The sequence below is a fragment of the Pleuronectes platessa genome, chromosome 6, assembly GCF_947347685.1.
Source record: "Pleuronectes platessa chromosome 6, fPlePla1.1, whole genome shotgun sequence".
NCBI classification, from domain to species: domain Eukaryota; kingdom Metazoa; phylum Chordata; class Actinopteri; order Pleuronectiformes; family Pleuronectidae; genus Pleuronectes; species Pleuronectes platessa.
The window spans coordinates 23,755,097-23,770,361 of record NC_070631.1 but is presented as its reverse complement, the minus strand read 5'-3'; the positions used below and the strand labels follow the sequence as shown (position 1 = coordinate 23,770,361).

The following is a 15,265-nucleotide window of genomic DNA, read 5'->3' as shown; positions in this document are numbered from 1 at the left end:
CTTGCCAAACACTTGAAACAACTAGCTGACCAGTTCCATGGCCTTGCTCCAGTGAACTGGCATTTGAATACGCAGAGAAAAACAATATCCCTGTCCCTGCCAATTGGACAGAGAAACAATGTGCAGGTAAGCTAGGGTGTGCAAGAGATCACATGAATCATAATAATCACATGTGCTTAATTGACCAATCCCCATGATTCTGTTACTAGTCCGATGTTAGTTTAGGAATGTGTGATTGTCAATCCAGCTGTCAGGATTTTAACTATTACAACATGTGTTGTTATGGTAGTTTTAAAAAGGAAAAAGTAAGTGGATCACTTTACCCCCTTGATTTCTCTGGTCTGTCTCATTTTACCCCTAAGCTGGGGTAAAGTGAGACACAAGACAACTCCTTAGAAAACAATCATATTTTCACTGCCATTTGTCCTGAAGACATTTTGATCATTTCCATTGCTAGGAAACGTCCTGAATTAATGGAAATGTGTAAATTTTACTGACATCATTTTAGCTCGCCTAGAGGGGGTTAAATGAGTTAGAAAGATGAGATCAAATCTGTGGAAGGAAGACTTAATGTGTTTTGCTGGGAAAATAATTGCATAAATGATAACAAATAATAATGATTTCTTTAATAAATAATGTGATACATTTCTGAATGGTTTGTTTTATCAATGTTATTTTTTTGAAAATCCCAGCTGGGATTGATAGAGCACATAACTATCTATCTTTCTGCCTACGCACACCTCTATGACACCAATGATGCCTTCACGGTATCAGAATTAATGTGAGTATTTTTTCGTTGTAGGAGCTCAGAACAAAATGTTCTGCGATGCCACATGGAAAACAAAATTGACGCAGATTGCGAATCTCTCAGCGACTCTGAATATGAATATTTTGTGTATTCTACTTATGGTAATAACACTATGACGCGTTGGTGGTTTACTGTGTTTCGTTTTTGTATTTCTAAATCACACCAAGCGCCATGTGAAGCTGACACAAGCGAGTTCGGTTTAAACATTTGGAAGTTTAACTGAAGGCGGCGGTACGTAGGGCACGTGAAGGCAGCACCTCGGTGTCCGTGTGACAGCAGCAGGACGAGCCCTACAGCTGTAAATGGGATGACCCACAATGTCGTACATGGGACCAGCGCTGTGTAAATAAACAGGACCGTGCGATGGAAGCGTGGATTCGTTTCGTCTGAGAGACGTGAGGAAAGTTTGCTCGGCGGAGCTAACTAACGCTGCACACAGCCGACTGGCAGCCAACTGCTAACTTGTTGAACACTTTCTAGCAAACTAGCCCGGGCTAGCTTAGAGCTAGTTTACGCTCCGGAGTTAGCTCGAGTCTGCGTGTGTCAGCTACTTTACCATGGAGACGTGTTGCTCTGTGTCCTGCTGCTCCTGAGTCCGTCTGTGTCCACTTCTGTCTCCGGGCTGAACGAGTCGTAGTCCCCACCATCAAGCGGGCTGTACACTGTTCGTAGAGTTTACGCTGGAAACGGTGGCTCTACCCAGCGGGGTGACGAGGCGCCATGGGGACGCGATGTTCGCGAAGCGGCAGCAGCTTGTCGCCGCTCCTGGAGAGACCGAGCTCCGGGGGACAGGGAGAGGACAGGGGCTCCGACGATGACTCTCTGGACGGCCACGACCGGCGGGAGGACATTGCCCAGTTCCCGTACGTGGAGTTCACCGGGAAGGACAGCATAACGTGTCCGACATGTCAGGGCACCGGACGAATCCCGTCAGGTGAGTGAGTGGAGACCATGGAAGCGGCAAATATAATGTATAGTTGAAGGTAGGACCCCTAACTGACCCCGGGCATCCATTTGACAGAGTTGTCATGTCTTATTACCGGAAGCACATGATATTCAGACCAAAACATTCAAACATGTAGTGAAATTAATACTGCCCTTTCTGTTTGGGACCCCTGCCACCCATCAAGGACCCTTGGGGGGGGGGGGGGGGGGGTCCTTGATGGGTGTGAACCCCACTTTGAGAACCCCACTTTGAGAACCCTGGTCTGTAACAATGAGTGAAAAGACATTTAAATATTAAACATATAGACTATCCAGTGAGTTTTGGTGTACAGTTTGTTCGATGAAACCACGCTCTCTCAGTTTGATTATGTGCAAACAGTTTGTACATCAAATAGCACAAAGGTGTACCCTCACCTTCATGCTTCAGTTCATGTTTAATGGGCTGGTCTGTTGTTTAAACTGGTGCAGTGACAAAGAGCTGTGTAAGCAGCGTGACTTGATGAAACACAGACTGGTGCACACGTATTCTGAGCTGACCTGTTATCTCTTTCCTGATAGATCAAGTCAATGAGCTGGTTGCATTGATCCCGTACAGTGACCAGAGACTGCAGCCCCAAAGAACGTAAGTAGCAAGTTACCCAGTGATCTGAAAATGTAATGGAACACTTGATTTAATCTGCAATCATGTTTAATTTTCCTTCAAAAAGTGGTCATATCTTCATCTGAGTTACTAACACAATCTCTAATCGAATCAAAGTAACAACACGCATTGTATTGTTGTTTTCAGCATTTAATGCATCTGCTTCATGATCATTCAAAGAGTTGAGGTCAATATGTAAACCCCTGAGCTAATAACTAACTGTGGTCAGTAGTTAACTTATCTAGAGTCATCTGCTGATGTGAACAGGACCTCATAAAAGAGAGATCTCAGAAGACCCAATCGAGACACAAAGAGTTTAGTCATCAGTCTGTCAGTCAGGTAGTGAGTCATTTTGCATGATTCTGCCGCACATGAAAACATAACCTCCTTGGATGAGCTAATAAAGGAAAGAATAGCCCAGCTAGCTAAGACTATGAGGTGAAAAAGAAGAGTACGAGTTTAAGGCTTAAAGGAATTTGTTTATCATGTCAGGGAGCACGGTATCTATGACGTAACACCACAGAGGAAACTGCTGCCCTAAGTTTGCCAAAGTTTGCATTGTGCCACTCAACAACATCATCAGGATATTATCTGGACTCATGAAACTAAGTCTGAATTGTTTGGGTAGAACAGGCAGCGATATGTACTGTGTGATATAAAGAGGAAGCGGCATGTCAACATGAAAACATCATCCCAACGGTCAAGTTGGTTGAAGGGAGCATCAGTATTGGCTGGGTCTCCTTCTCCCTTGGGTCTTTGCAGCTCAACATCATCAAGGGGACAATTAATTCCCAAGTCTTTTCAAGTATCATATGCTGCTTTCAGACAGGCCCTGGATATTCTCCTGAATGAACACACGACTGAAGAATTGAAAAAAACTGATGGAATACCAATATCTCTGAATGAAATAGAGGTGACACACAACTAGAAGACACAACGAGATGAAGATGACACTGAGATTCAAGAGCTTTCGGCGAGTAGGACTGGCACTGGTGTCGATTTGCTGTCAACAAGAACATGTGATTTCCGCAGCAGAATTCCCACATTATGTCCTCCATCCTACATGTTACACTCAGGTGCCACCCCCTCACCTGAAGTCTGAGGAAATGTTCTTGTTGTTGTGAACCCATCTGACTCGGACAGTCTCTTGCTGTGTTCCCGATATGTGAAAGGCCAAGTCCGGAAAATGTCCAGAATTCGTCAGAATCTGTCGTGGATGATGCTGCTCTTAAGGACTGTAGATGCATTGTCTTCGCTTTTGACTTGGATGAAGATCAGATCACATGCTATGTCCAGTTAATTCAGAAAACCCTGACATTTCACAGATTTATTCACATTTTCTTTACATAGTACGTATATCTCTTTCCTGGTGATAAATCTCTCACTATATTTCCTTTGTTGTAGGAAGCTGTACGTGGTCTTGTCAGTCGTGCTCTGTCTCCTGGCATCTTCGCTGGTCGCCTTCTTCCTCTTCCCTCGCTTGGTGGTCGTGGTGGATGATGGGATACGCTCAGTGACAGTTCAATTCGACCACACCAATAAGAAGGTCCTGATGAACATGACGGTAGGTTTTCTCTTCATCCTGCAGCTGCTCATCACAGAATAACACATGCTGAATTAAACTCAACTCACTAAAATTTTAATTTTGTTGTGGGAAAAACCAATTAGGATTAGTGTTTCCTTTCCTTCCTTTGTTATCCTTTCAAATCATTAGTCAAAATGATGCAGCTACTTTGATGATGTCAAGATAAAATGCCCAAAACACTCGGTAGCATCGCATTTGCAAATTTCGGGCTTTTCCCTGTCATGTTTGAGATTACAATTTATATTGTTAGGTCATGGGGGGAGCTGGAGCCAATCCCATTACAGGGGACACCTAACAGAGACAAACAACCTTTCATACTCACATTCACACCTACAGTCAAATTTAGGGTCTAACATAATGATTCAACCTGCAGGGTTTTTTGGGATCGTAGGATGAAGCTAGAGAAACCCCACACAGACACAGGGACAAAATGTGAACTCCACACAGAAAGACCCTGGCCAAACCAGGATTCAAATTGTCTTCCTGTGAGGCAAAAGGGCTAACAGCTGCATTACTGTGCCACCCTAACACTTTCACATTAGTCAAAATTAACCAGAACAAGCAAATAAAATCCATCGCAGCACCTCTGCAAGATGTTTCCTTTGTAAAGCAAATAGATGGATAGATGTTTATTGCCATTTGTAAGGGTACAAGACGGTACGGGTTAATTTGAATTCTTGTCCGTGCCACACAGTCAGAACTATTAACAAATACACAAATTATAAAAAGTCTAAATAAAATTTTAAATAAATACATAAAATGTAGACTAGCCTACGCAGTTCTGAATTATTACACAAAAAGAGTAAAAGAGGTTGAGGTATTTGGAATTAGTTAGGTGTTTATTTGTAGTGAGGTATTAAATGCTCACGTTGTGAGAGGGAGTGTGGTGTTTCATTTTGAACAAACATGGCAGGTTTCAAAAGCATGTTGCACAATAGTATTTCTTTTGTATTTTTCACTGTCCACTAGGCCTGCACGATATGAGGAAAATCTGCGATGTGCGATACCATTGTTCAATATTGCGATGAGATATGACTTGCGATAAATAAACAAATATTGAAGTGTGCATATTAGCTATACAGTTCCTGTCTTTCTGCTATAATAGGTACACTGCTAACATAGACCCCAAACATTGAATAGCCTATGCCCACTGAATAAAGAAATGAAATAAATTATTTTATTTAACTTTTATTGAACAAAGTGCACAACATGAACACCCAACGAAGTTTAATTTCCCCTGCTCTATTTAAAATATTTTCTTCTAAACTGAACAAAACCATTGAACTCTTGAAATAAAAAAATATCTGGGGGAAAACAACTTAAATAATTAAATAAATATAAATTAAACATGGGCATGGCAATTTAAAATAACTAATGTCTCCCATTACAATCATCAAGGCCCTCGACTCCGCCTAACAAGGTGCAGAGATCTATAGTATGCGGGGGAAAATTGAAATAACTAAATCAAGATACAATCAGGAAAAAAAAAATCTACCCTTATGGCAAGTTATTCTTTAGGGCAAGTTCTTGGCCAAGAAAACCAGCATGTTGACTTTGCTGGGTTTCAAACATGCACGTTGACATGTTACCACATTCCCTGATGTGCTGAATAGCCTCTCAGAGGGTGAACTAGTGGCAGCTATACAAAGATACCTCCGAGCTAGTTTGCTCAGCCTTGAGTAGGTGACCTGGTGGAGTTTCCACCAAGCCAAAGGGTCTGCCTCACTGTCAATGGTGGGGGACAGCAAGTAGCTGTTAAGTTCAGCTTCAAGAGCTTGCTCCAGCTGCATGGAAGATGCGGTGGGAGTGGTGGGGCCTGGACTTGTTTTGAGCAAACTGCCCAATGATCGCTTTGCCTTCTTGTTGCTGGGTGGATCCATGCTTTGGGCCTCAGTGTTGTCAGAAGGTGTTCCCTCCTAAAACAGAGAGACAATTAAGAATACATAGAAAAATACACATGTTCCATTCACATTCAGATAATGCACCATCTGATTACAGTATGTGACATCTTGTATCCCACCAGTGCTCATGTCAAATGTATAACCCAATTACCTTCCGTGCTGTTTCTTTCATTTCTGACATCACCCTGGTCTTGATGTCTTGGACTCTTTCGCTGCTGATGTAGCTGACCTTGAACCTGGGGTCCATGAAGGATGCAGTGTCCAGAAGTTCTTGTGTTGCTGGGTCATCATACTTTGTATTCATGTAATCCAGGATTTTCACTTTAATGGTCTTGGTTAAATTGGTGTCATCTTCCTTTTCTGCAAGAACTGATGTATTCAAGAGATGAAGGACTGGTTTCACATATGAAACACTCACATAGCTTTCCCCGGAAAGAGCATCAGTAAATACATGCAAAGGGTGTAATGCCAGGTTTACAGACTCCAGTACATCCAGGTCCTGCCAGGAGGGAACCAGATGCCGTGTTTTTCGGTCTGCCGAGAGGACATTAGATATGGCTTGCCGCTGCTCCAAGATCCTCTCCATCATCTTTTGCCTCGAGCCCCACCTAGTTGGGCATTCTGTGATGAGTGAGTGCTCTGGGAGGTTGTGCTCCTGTTGTGCTTCTTTCAGTGCCATCTTCTGCTTCCAGCTGTGGGAGAAATGTCCCACCAATTTTTTACAAAGCCCAGCAGCACGGGCAATGCGGCTGTCATCTTTAACAGCATTTTCTGGAAAGACAGGAAAACACATGAAAAAAATATTAAAACCTACCAGTAATCATTGTAGCCTAACTGCAAAATCTAACAATTTTCTAATAATTACAAAGAAATAATTCAGAGACTGCATAATTAACTACAATTATTACAAAGTAATAATTCAGGGACTACATACTAGTTAACTACAGTAATTACAAAGTAATGATTCAGGGACTAGACAGACTACCATTATGTGGCATGTAGTAGTAGTTTAACTTGTAGGCATGAGCTCAAAATCAATAGGTTACAAAACAATAGACACAGAGGTTCTCAAAAAACAAAAAACAATATAAAATAATAACAATAAATAACAAAAACAATAATAAAACAATAATATTACAAAATAAGACGGCAATAGATAACAATAATGCCACGTAAAGCAAATGTATTAATTTACACTTACCGATGGCAAGATGCAGCCTGTGGCCAAAACACTGAAGTCTGACCCAGTGGTTGAGTTCGGTGGCCTTCACAACGTTTGACCCGTTGTCGGTGGTGATGCAAGCTAGCTGCTCTTCCCGCAAATTCCAGCTGGTCAAAGCCTCACGTAGTCCACACGCAATGTTTTCCCCAGTGTGTTCTCCGGGGAAGTAGGCTGTCTGTAGACATCGCGTTTTCAGTTCAAAGTCTTGATCCAGGAAGTGTACAGTGAGGCTGATGTAGGGCTCTGTCGTTCGACTGGACCAAAGATCTGTGGTACAGGCGTAGTGTTCAATTTGACCCAGTTCCGATTCCACTGTCTTCCTGCATGTGTCGTACATTTTTGGAATGGCGACTTGGGAAAAATAATTGCGTGATGGAATGCTGTATCTTCGGTCCAGTTTCCTTATCAGACTCACAAAACCATCTTTGGTCACTGTGTTTATAGGCATCATGTCCTTAGCCAAATAACGAGTTATGGCCTCTGTTATTTCTCCGTGGCGTTTGGATGTTTTCTCGTAAGGAGTCACGCACGCAAAACTCTGAGAAATGGACTGTTGCAAGGTTTTAGATTTGCTGCTACTCACCGTTTTTGGTTTTGTGGTTTGGCTAGCTTTGAATTGTTCGTGTAGTTCTTTATGGTTGTGTTGCAGGTGGTGATGGAGGTTTGTTGTGTTTCCTCTGGAAGTTGCCACAGCTGTTCGGCATGTTTTACACAGTACCTGTGTTTGTAACACGTCGTCGCTACGGAATCCAAAATAACTCCAAATTGCAGAAGTGCAGTTCTTTTTCACCACAAGGTCTTCGTCAACCACATTTTCCTCGCTATTCTCTCCTTTCTCCGCCATCGTGTTACATAGCCTCGCAGTCGCCACAAAATTAACACCAACTAATTTGAGGGTGGCTCCGGAACACATAGGACCCGGGGGAACATAGGACCCGGGGACGCTGCCGGCGCCGACGGCTAGCTGTTGCTTCATCTGATTAGCCAAATGGTGTGAATGCATGGCGCATGTATCCAGGGCTCCATCTGATAGGTCAAATGTTCGCATGCTGGGTGTGAATACATGGAGCGTGTAAATAAAATGATTTTTATTCATCGCGTTTCAGGCATCTTTTCCGATGTGTTAACCGCGCATGTTCATATCGCGATGACGATGAAAATACGATTTATCGGTCAGCCCTACTGTCCACTCTGTTTTTCTCAGAGCACACTGAACTTCAGCAACCCAAACTTCTTCTCGGTGCTGGTGCAGAGTGTGAGCTGCCAGGTCCTCTACATGAAGACGGTGATTGGACTACAGCAGCTAGACAACGCCACCACCATCCTGCCACTGGGTCAGCGTCAGGTACGGGACGATGTACACAATCACTTCACATTGTCATACAGTAGCTTTGATATACTTTTACAATTTGTGTTCTTAGTAAATGTCTGTATAGTATATATTATCACCAGAGCTTCTGTGACATTAGGGCGTCCTGTTACAGAGTATGCTAACAAATGCATCATATTTCAAACAGGTTGTAGGTGTGTCTGCTACAGGATGTCAGCTCTGTTTGACTAACAAGCTCCCAGCACGAACTGTACCTACATTGTTGCTCTATTAAAAACACAACAGTGAGCTCCATGCCGCACTGACTGCTTGATGTTGTGTGTTCTGTCATTGTGATGAACTTACACACTGCAGCTTACTGTCATTCCTGCACAGATCTCCTTCTGTTCGAGTAGCATTTGTTTAAATCTACAGTCCTCAGCTATACTTCAGAAAATTAGTCAGCCATGATGAGTCATTTGTAGACTTGCATCCTGAGTGAGAACAAGTTTATATGGAGTTGAAGAAGCTGGGAATAATAGCACGACATATCTTGGTTTGACTATTTCCATGAACTTTGCTGACCATAACAATATTATTTAAAACGCTCTTATGTGCTGATCTTCAGGGGTGCATTTATCAACTTACACATGTAATGGAATGTGTCGATTTTGTAAGGGTTAAAACATGATCTCATTCCAGTATCTTGCTGCGTATAGAATATCTGTGTTTGTCATTAAGTGACCTCCCTCTGCCCCAGATTTGAGCTTTGCTGTTGTGTAACTTCTCAATCTCCTGCAGGTAAACTACACTGTCAGTGTTGAGATTGGAAGCAGCACACCCTATGTCTAGTAAGTGTTGATTCTCCAACTAATCCCAACAATTTATTGGTGTCATGTAGTTTATTGGTGTTAGCTGTTGAGTGTTTAAACAAGAACGTAGCATGTAGATGTAGAGTGAATTTTCATTGATCCTTCTTTGACTTAGTCAACTGACATCCCCAGTATGGCTCAAGCTCCAGAAACACAGGGTCCTACATTTCCCATAATGCAGCTCAATAGCATCTTGGGTTAGACCGTCCCTCCTAAACGCCCACACACACACACATAACGTTCACACCTTCAGTTGTAACACAGCTTTCCCTACATTATACAGTTGTAGTCTTCGATGCAAAGTTAGATGTGAGTGGAGTAATGTTTCTTCATGACAGTGATTCAGGTATTCTGTTCATCTGCTCAAGAGTTGGTTTACAGGGCTGCCCAAATATCAGCAGCACATTTTAACAACATAAAACTTTTTTTGCTTTTCAGTGCCTTCTGTACCATGCCTAGCATCAAGGTCCACAACATCGTCATATTTGTGCAGTAAGTCCCTGTTGACTTGGAGAAAATGCTTTTATCTCTTATTTATTTTTTCCCTATTCCTTCTGTTGTGTTTTGACTTTCGTCTTGAACAAGTATCCAGATACAAACTACAATTCTAAACTTCCTGAACTGTTTTGTTTATTTTGTTCATTTCAGTGTAATTCCAAACAACACAGAAAGAATCCACTTGTACACATACACATATTCCATGATCTTAGCAGGAAGTAGAATGAAGCGGAGTCAAGTAGAAAGTATCATGCAACCGAAACACTGAGTAAACGTCCTTGTACTGGTGCACTATCATAACCATTTCAAATCTGCCAACAGAAAAGAGGTAGTTGAGAAGTTTTCTTGTTTCACATTTACTCGGACAGCAGTGTTATCACATCATGCTGCATCATTTAAAATTGACCTGCTATAATTCTGTCTCTGCAGTTAAAACAAATCATAAATAATAGACTGGAGCTGCAGCTGCTGTTTCCCCTGCTGATTATTAGGAGAGCTGTGGGGGAGCTTGACTTGACATCATGAATTTAGTCTGTAGGTACAGTGATGTACCTGCAGGCAGCATCGTGTGCAGCCGCTCGCTCTTAACTCCTCTATTCTCTCGCCTTGTTTTCAGAACGACGGTGAAAACCTCATACATGGTGCGGACGTCCCAGAACAGCCTGGAGGCGTATCGCTACATAGACTGCGGTTCCAACACCACACACCACCTGAAAGCCAAGCACCTTGGGCCTCTCTCCTCCTCAGCTGCCACATCCTTCAGCGCCCCCATGCTGTGAGTGGAGCAGCCCTGGCCTGCGCTGATCGTTTTCTCCGGAGGTGTTGGTGTAAACTTGCAGGATGGAAAACCACCAACAGCAGAACTTCTGCGCGATGCTTTCTACTATGCCCAGCCAGAGCCGGTAACACAAAGCTGCTGTTAACTTGCACCACTGAATGATGAAGCTGTTTCCTTGAAAACATGAGTGTGTCAAGAGAATGTTTGTGAAATCTTTTTCTGACTGTACATTTGTTTTCGTCGAACAGCCCCTAGGCAACAGATGTGTGGTATTGTTGTGGTTGTTGTTGTTAGGCATCACAGAGTGAAATTCCAGCCTCTGTGACCTTACAACATCAGTTTGGCTTTAATTTGTGGAGTTGTGATATTTCCTACCACCACAAACTTATCTGGTTTTAATGAGTTTTAATGGAGCTGATGATTGCCTAGTCACATGCTCTATTTGCAAAAAAGGAATTAATAGAATGCGTCATTGCCAACAAGCCCTCTGTGGCCCTGGACAAATGTCAGAGAAAGCCTTTCTCTATTAAAAGGAATAGCCAACATTCCCAGCTGACAGTGAAGTGCCACAGCTTTAATGGACCCTCAGGGTTTTGTCCGTCTGCTACTGTAACACAGGGGGAGAACCTTCACCGTCGCTTGGATGACTTTTGGTGCCGTAACACTGTGTCGAGCAAAGGCTGCTGACTTTTCTTTTAAAAAAGGAGAGGAGGAGCTCAGCTGCTGCTGCTTCTGTTTTGGTTTCAATGCAAGGGATCATTTAGTGAGTGTCTGCACCTTTAAAATTGAACTTACTCTCACATGTTGTTTATTTGTTGTGTTATTTAACTGTTTCTGCGGGTTGACAAATCAAATATTTCAAAAATGTTTTTTAAAGTTAAATGATGAAGTTATATCTCAGTGCCCTGTCAGCTCCATGTCTAAGCACAATGATTTTTAGATTCAGGGTCAGGATGAGGAATAATGTTCTCAGACTAGATTTGATTTCAGGTGTCATGTAAATTTACGATCCTGGTGAAACTACAGAAAAAACCATTTGAACACTTAAATATATAATTGCACCAACGAACCTAATCTGTATATATTGTCCTCTGCCCCATGGCCTCAACAGTGCAGTAACCAGCGTGTTGTCATCATGGCTGACGGTGTGTGTGTATTGTTATACATACTAACGATGGGTCTGTCTGACCCTAACACATTTACACTGTTATGTCCTTGTTGTAAATCTGTTTGTTTTTCACACTTCAAATATTGACTCCTTTATTTCGGAGCAGCTGCTTGATAGAGGTAGATTGAAACTCTTCATCATTAAAACACTTCTGCTACAGTATCGGCTTTTTATACTGTTATACTGTCACTTGTCACAGGGCTCATGTCACCATGGAAACGGAATGACTGAGAAATAGGGATTTGATATTTTGGATTTTTCTTTTTAAGCGACTATTTGTACATTTATGAATGATTTTACAAGGGTTTTAAAAAATGTGCTTGATTTGAAAAACATATATTAAAGGGAATTGTGAATTAATAAAATGACAAATTAACACCTGTGTTTTAGGAATCTTTTTTTGTGTTTTGTAAACCACAACAACAGGAAATGAATCAGCAGATGCACTGATCAATGATCAAATTATCATTTCAGTTATTTCTCTAACAACGATGGCATCTGTCAATGTTTCTTAAATGGAGGATCTTTAATTTAATCATAAAAGAATATATTTGCATTCTAGACTAAACAAGACATTTAAAGATACTGAAACTAGTATACTGTAATTCTTCTGTGTCGGTGACATCCAGGATTTCTCAAGCATGAACTTTCTTTCAAAGAGGATCTGATTAAAATTTGGTGATCAAAGGTTGAGGTCACTGTTTAAAACGTTGGCAACAGCTTAGAACCACCTAGAGGAAATGTGTTCAAACTTTCACTTCAACTCAAAGATGAACAAAGATGTAAAGAAGTTTCATTACATCCGGCACAAACATTAACTTGCACTCAAGGATGACCTGATGAGAATTTGTAGGTCACTGTGAGCGCACAAAATTTTTACCTTGTGAAACCATTATTTTAAGAACGCTTCTTTGACTCACAGATTAGCTGATTCGAATTGGCTGCTTAAAGGTCAAAGGCCATGGTGGCCTCGAAATACATCTAACAGATCTCTAGTTTTCCTTACGGGAATGTCTTCCAATTTCGACCAGTTATCACTTGGACTCAAAGATGAACTGTTAGTGACCTCATATGATTAAAGCATGTGTCTCAATTGGGTGCTAGAGGCATATAAGCAGCACAGCATGAGAACATAATCAGTAGATTGATCAATTGATAAAATAATCGTCATATGAAACCTCAAGCCAAAATAGCCACAGACCCAAAAGCACTTCAGGTACCACATTATTTCAGTTTATTTCTATTCTTCATTGTTTTTGCATACAAAATAGCATAATTATACTTTTCAAACCAAACGTTTTCCTTTGTATGTCTCATACACTGTCCTATAGCTGCATGTGAAAATATATTACTACATAATATAGAGATCAACAGGAAAACAGACCACAATATATTAACGCTGTAATACAAGTAGTGTTTTTCTACCAAACGAGGCAACACACTAAATAAACGCATAGTAAAAATACATGAAGCAATAAGTACAAAAATATAGCTGGATAAAACACTTATTAATACAAGAGTGCTTTGTCTTTGGTTAAGTACACTTTGTCTTTAGGCCACTCTCTGTCTAACACAGTGTGAATCATTTTGTGAGACTCGAAAACAGATTTGCGTTATTGATGTGAAGCAGTGAATGACCACAGAGCGTGTCATGGCGTCGGCGTGCTTCCACACTGAACGTCCTTTCTCGTCGAGCTTGTTCCCCCGTTACACATTCGTTTCTTTAAAAGTGGACGTAACAAAACCTTGAAACCCGACGTATTCGCCTGAAGGGCCTCGTCACCGTCACTCGCTCGCACACAACCTCGTTTAGAGCTCACGTTCCTGTTTACTTTCATTAGAGAGTTACCGTTGGTCTCTCGCTCGCTCTGCTTATAGAGTTTAAATGTGAGAGGGAAGAAAAACCCAAACATGATTGTCGATTATGCAACGATCGATTAAGTGTGTGTGTGTGTGGGGGGGTGGTTGAAGGCAAGAGTGGCTGTAGAATGTGCTGTACATACGTATGAACATCTCATGATATAGAAACTTAACTTCACCCTCAGGCCTTTGGTCACTTTTAATAAAACAATACAAAATATAAACACCTGCTGTTTTTCTGAAAGGCAATTATCAGGTCCAAGTGTTGAACCTCTGCCCTCAACACACCTCAGTCGTAACACACACACACACGTACACACACAGACACACATAGAGGCTGCTATGTGTCATTAAGCTTGCTTGAATGAATTATATCATTTACCAGGAGCCTGTATCATGAAGCAAGTCCTGGGACTGGTTCAGTTAACCCTCACATTAATTAATCAGCTTTAGATGGTCAGAGGTCGACAATGACTATGGAAAATAGATTGATTATCTTTCAGTTTCCTGCAGTAAAATCGTGGTCCAATTTAAATCTGCTGAAGAAAGAACTACAAGCAGTTTTTAATGATAGATAACATGTCTGACCACAAATGTTAAAGTTCTAATGGTGAGCAGAGTTAACTTTGTTAGTCTGTTGGTGTTTATTTTAATGCTGAAGAACACTTGCTTCTCAGATAAGTTCTGGAGGAGCATCTTTGTTTCTTACTTATCCACAACGTATAAGGAGCATGAATCCTGCTCCTCCTGGTAAAAGTGAGCCAGCATCATGAAACCAGGAAACACCAAACATCATCTGATCTGTCGTCATGATACAGGTCCCTGGAGGAGTTGTAACACTACACACTATGGCTTTCATATAACACTGTTTCATTGTGGTGGGGGGGGGGGGGGAGGTTTCGCATCCAATAATACTTTACAATAGCTGCTTTCAGACATGCACTGTACTCTGGATAATCTCCTGACTTTCTCTGGAGGGGCTCGATGTGAAAACGCAACTGTCCGAGTCAGAGGCTCCGGACTTTCTCCCCAGTAATAACTCCAGGGAATGAACCCATGTGAGCTGTGTTGGCTGTTTAGTCGCAGACAAAGTGGCGACGTGACAAATGAAAAACCATCAGTTGGGATCTTGGACTAAGATTTCCGATTGCCTTCTGAACATATTTACACGGAACGATAAGAAAATCTTTGTCACGTCATCACCTGATGGACAAAGATAAGCGTCACGGCCTGAAGCTGAGAGAACACAAGCACTGTCACTGTCCAGTCAAACTCCCTGCTAACACTGTCCCTGCTTGTCCTGCTCCGCGTCTCCTTTCCTGCCTTTGTCTACCTCCGCTGCGACAACATGACCTTGTTGATAAAGTTGACGATGGCCAGGGCGGGCTGTTCGGGGTCCAGCTCGGCAAACACGTGACAGACGTTCTCTGCCACGCTGCCGGGCTTCTTCGCCACGAAACCAAACACCCTGAGAGCGGAAGGAGAAAGAAGAAGTGAGGCGACAAGTTTCATAGCATGGCAGGAAGTGACAGGAAGGCAAGATACAGTATTTTTAGTTTGTCTAGCAGTGAACCACAATGGAAAAAGTAGTGTTACGTAACGTGGAGGCCATGTTGAATGTTTTCATTATTAAATCGTATTTGCAGGAATGATTCTTAGCACGGCTCACACACAATCTG

The 15,265-nt window shown here is 42.0% G+C and overlaps 3 protein-coding genes across 7 annotated transcripts in view; 1 reads left to right on the top strand and 2 right to left on the bottom strand.

The window, feature by feature from the left end:
- The first annotated feature begins 1,032 nt into the window (after positions 1 to 1,032).
- On the top strand, positions 1,033 to 12,102 carry tmem106c (transmembrane protein 106C). The gene is made up of 7 exons (XM_053425284.1): positions 1,033 to 1,742; positions 2,312 to 2,375; positions 3,798 to 3,957; positions 8,306 to 8,446; positions 9,212 to 9,261; positions 9,721 to 9,774; positions 10,397 to 12,102. Exons 1-7 carry the CDS (start codon positions 1,529 to 1,531, stop codon positions 10,557 to 10,559), a joined length of 846 nt encoding a protein of 281 aa, XP_053281259.1. The 5' UTR covers positions 1,033 to 1,528; the 3' UTR covers positions 10,560 to 12,102.
- Positions 2,455 to 6,334, bottom strand: LOC128442717 (E3 SUMO-protein ligase ZBED1). The gene is made up of 2 exons (XM_053425286.1): positions 6,031 to 6,334; positions 2,455 to 5,894 (listed from the first exon to the last, which is right to left on the bottom strand). Exons 1-2 carry the CDS (start codon positions 6,181 to 6,183, stop codon positions 5,493 to 5,495), a joined length of 555 nt encoding a protein of 184 aa, XP_053281261.1. The 5' UTR covers positions 6,184 to 6,334; the 3' UTR covers positions 2,455 to 5,492.
- Positions 12,103 to 12,937: 835 nt separating the features above from the next.
- The window catches only part of tns2a (tensin 2a), a 50,907-nt gene continuing 48,579 nt past the window's right edge, over positions 12,938 to 15,265 (bottom strand). For all 5 annotated transcript variants that reach the window (XM_053425279.1, XM_053425281.1, XM_053425280.1 and 2 more), the window contains one exon: positions 12,938 to 15,054. In XM_053425279.1, the coding sequence (XP_053281254.1) occupies positions 14,916 to 15,054 (139 nt within the window). In that variant the 3' untranslated portion in view covers positions 12,938 to 14,915. The remainder of the gene's footprint in view (positions 15,055 to 15,265) is intronic.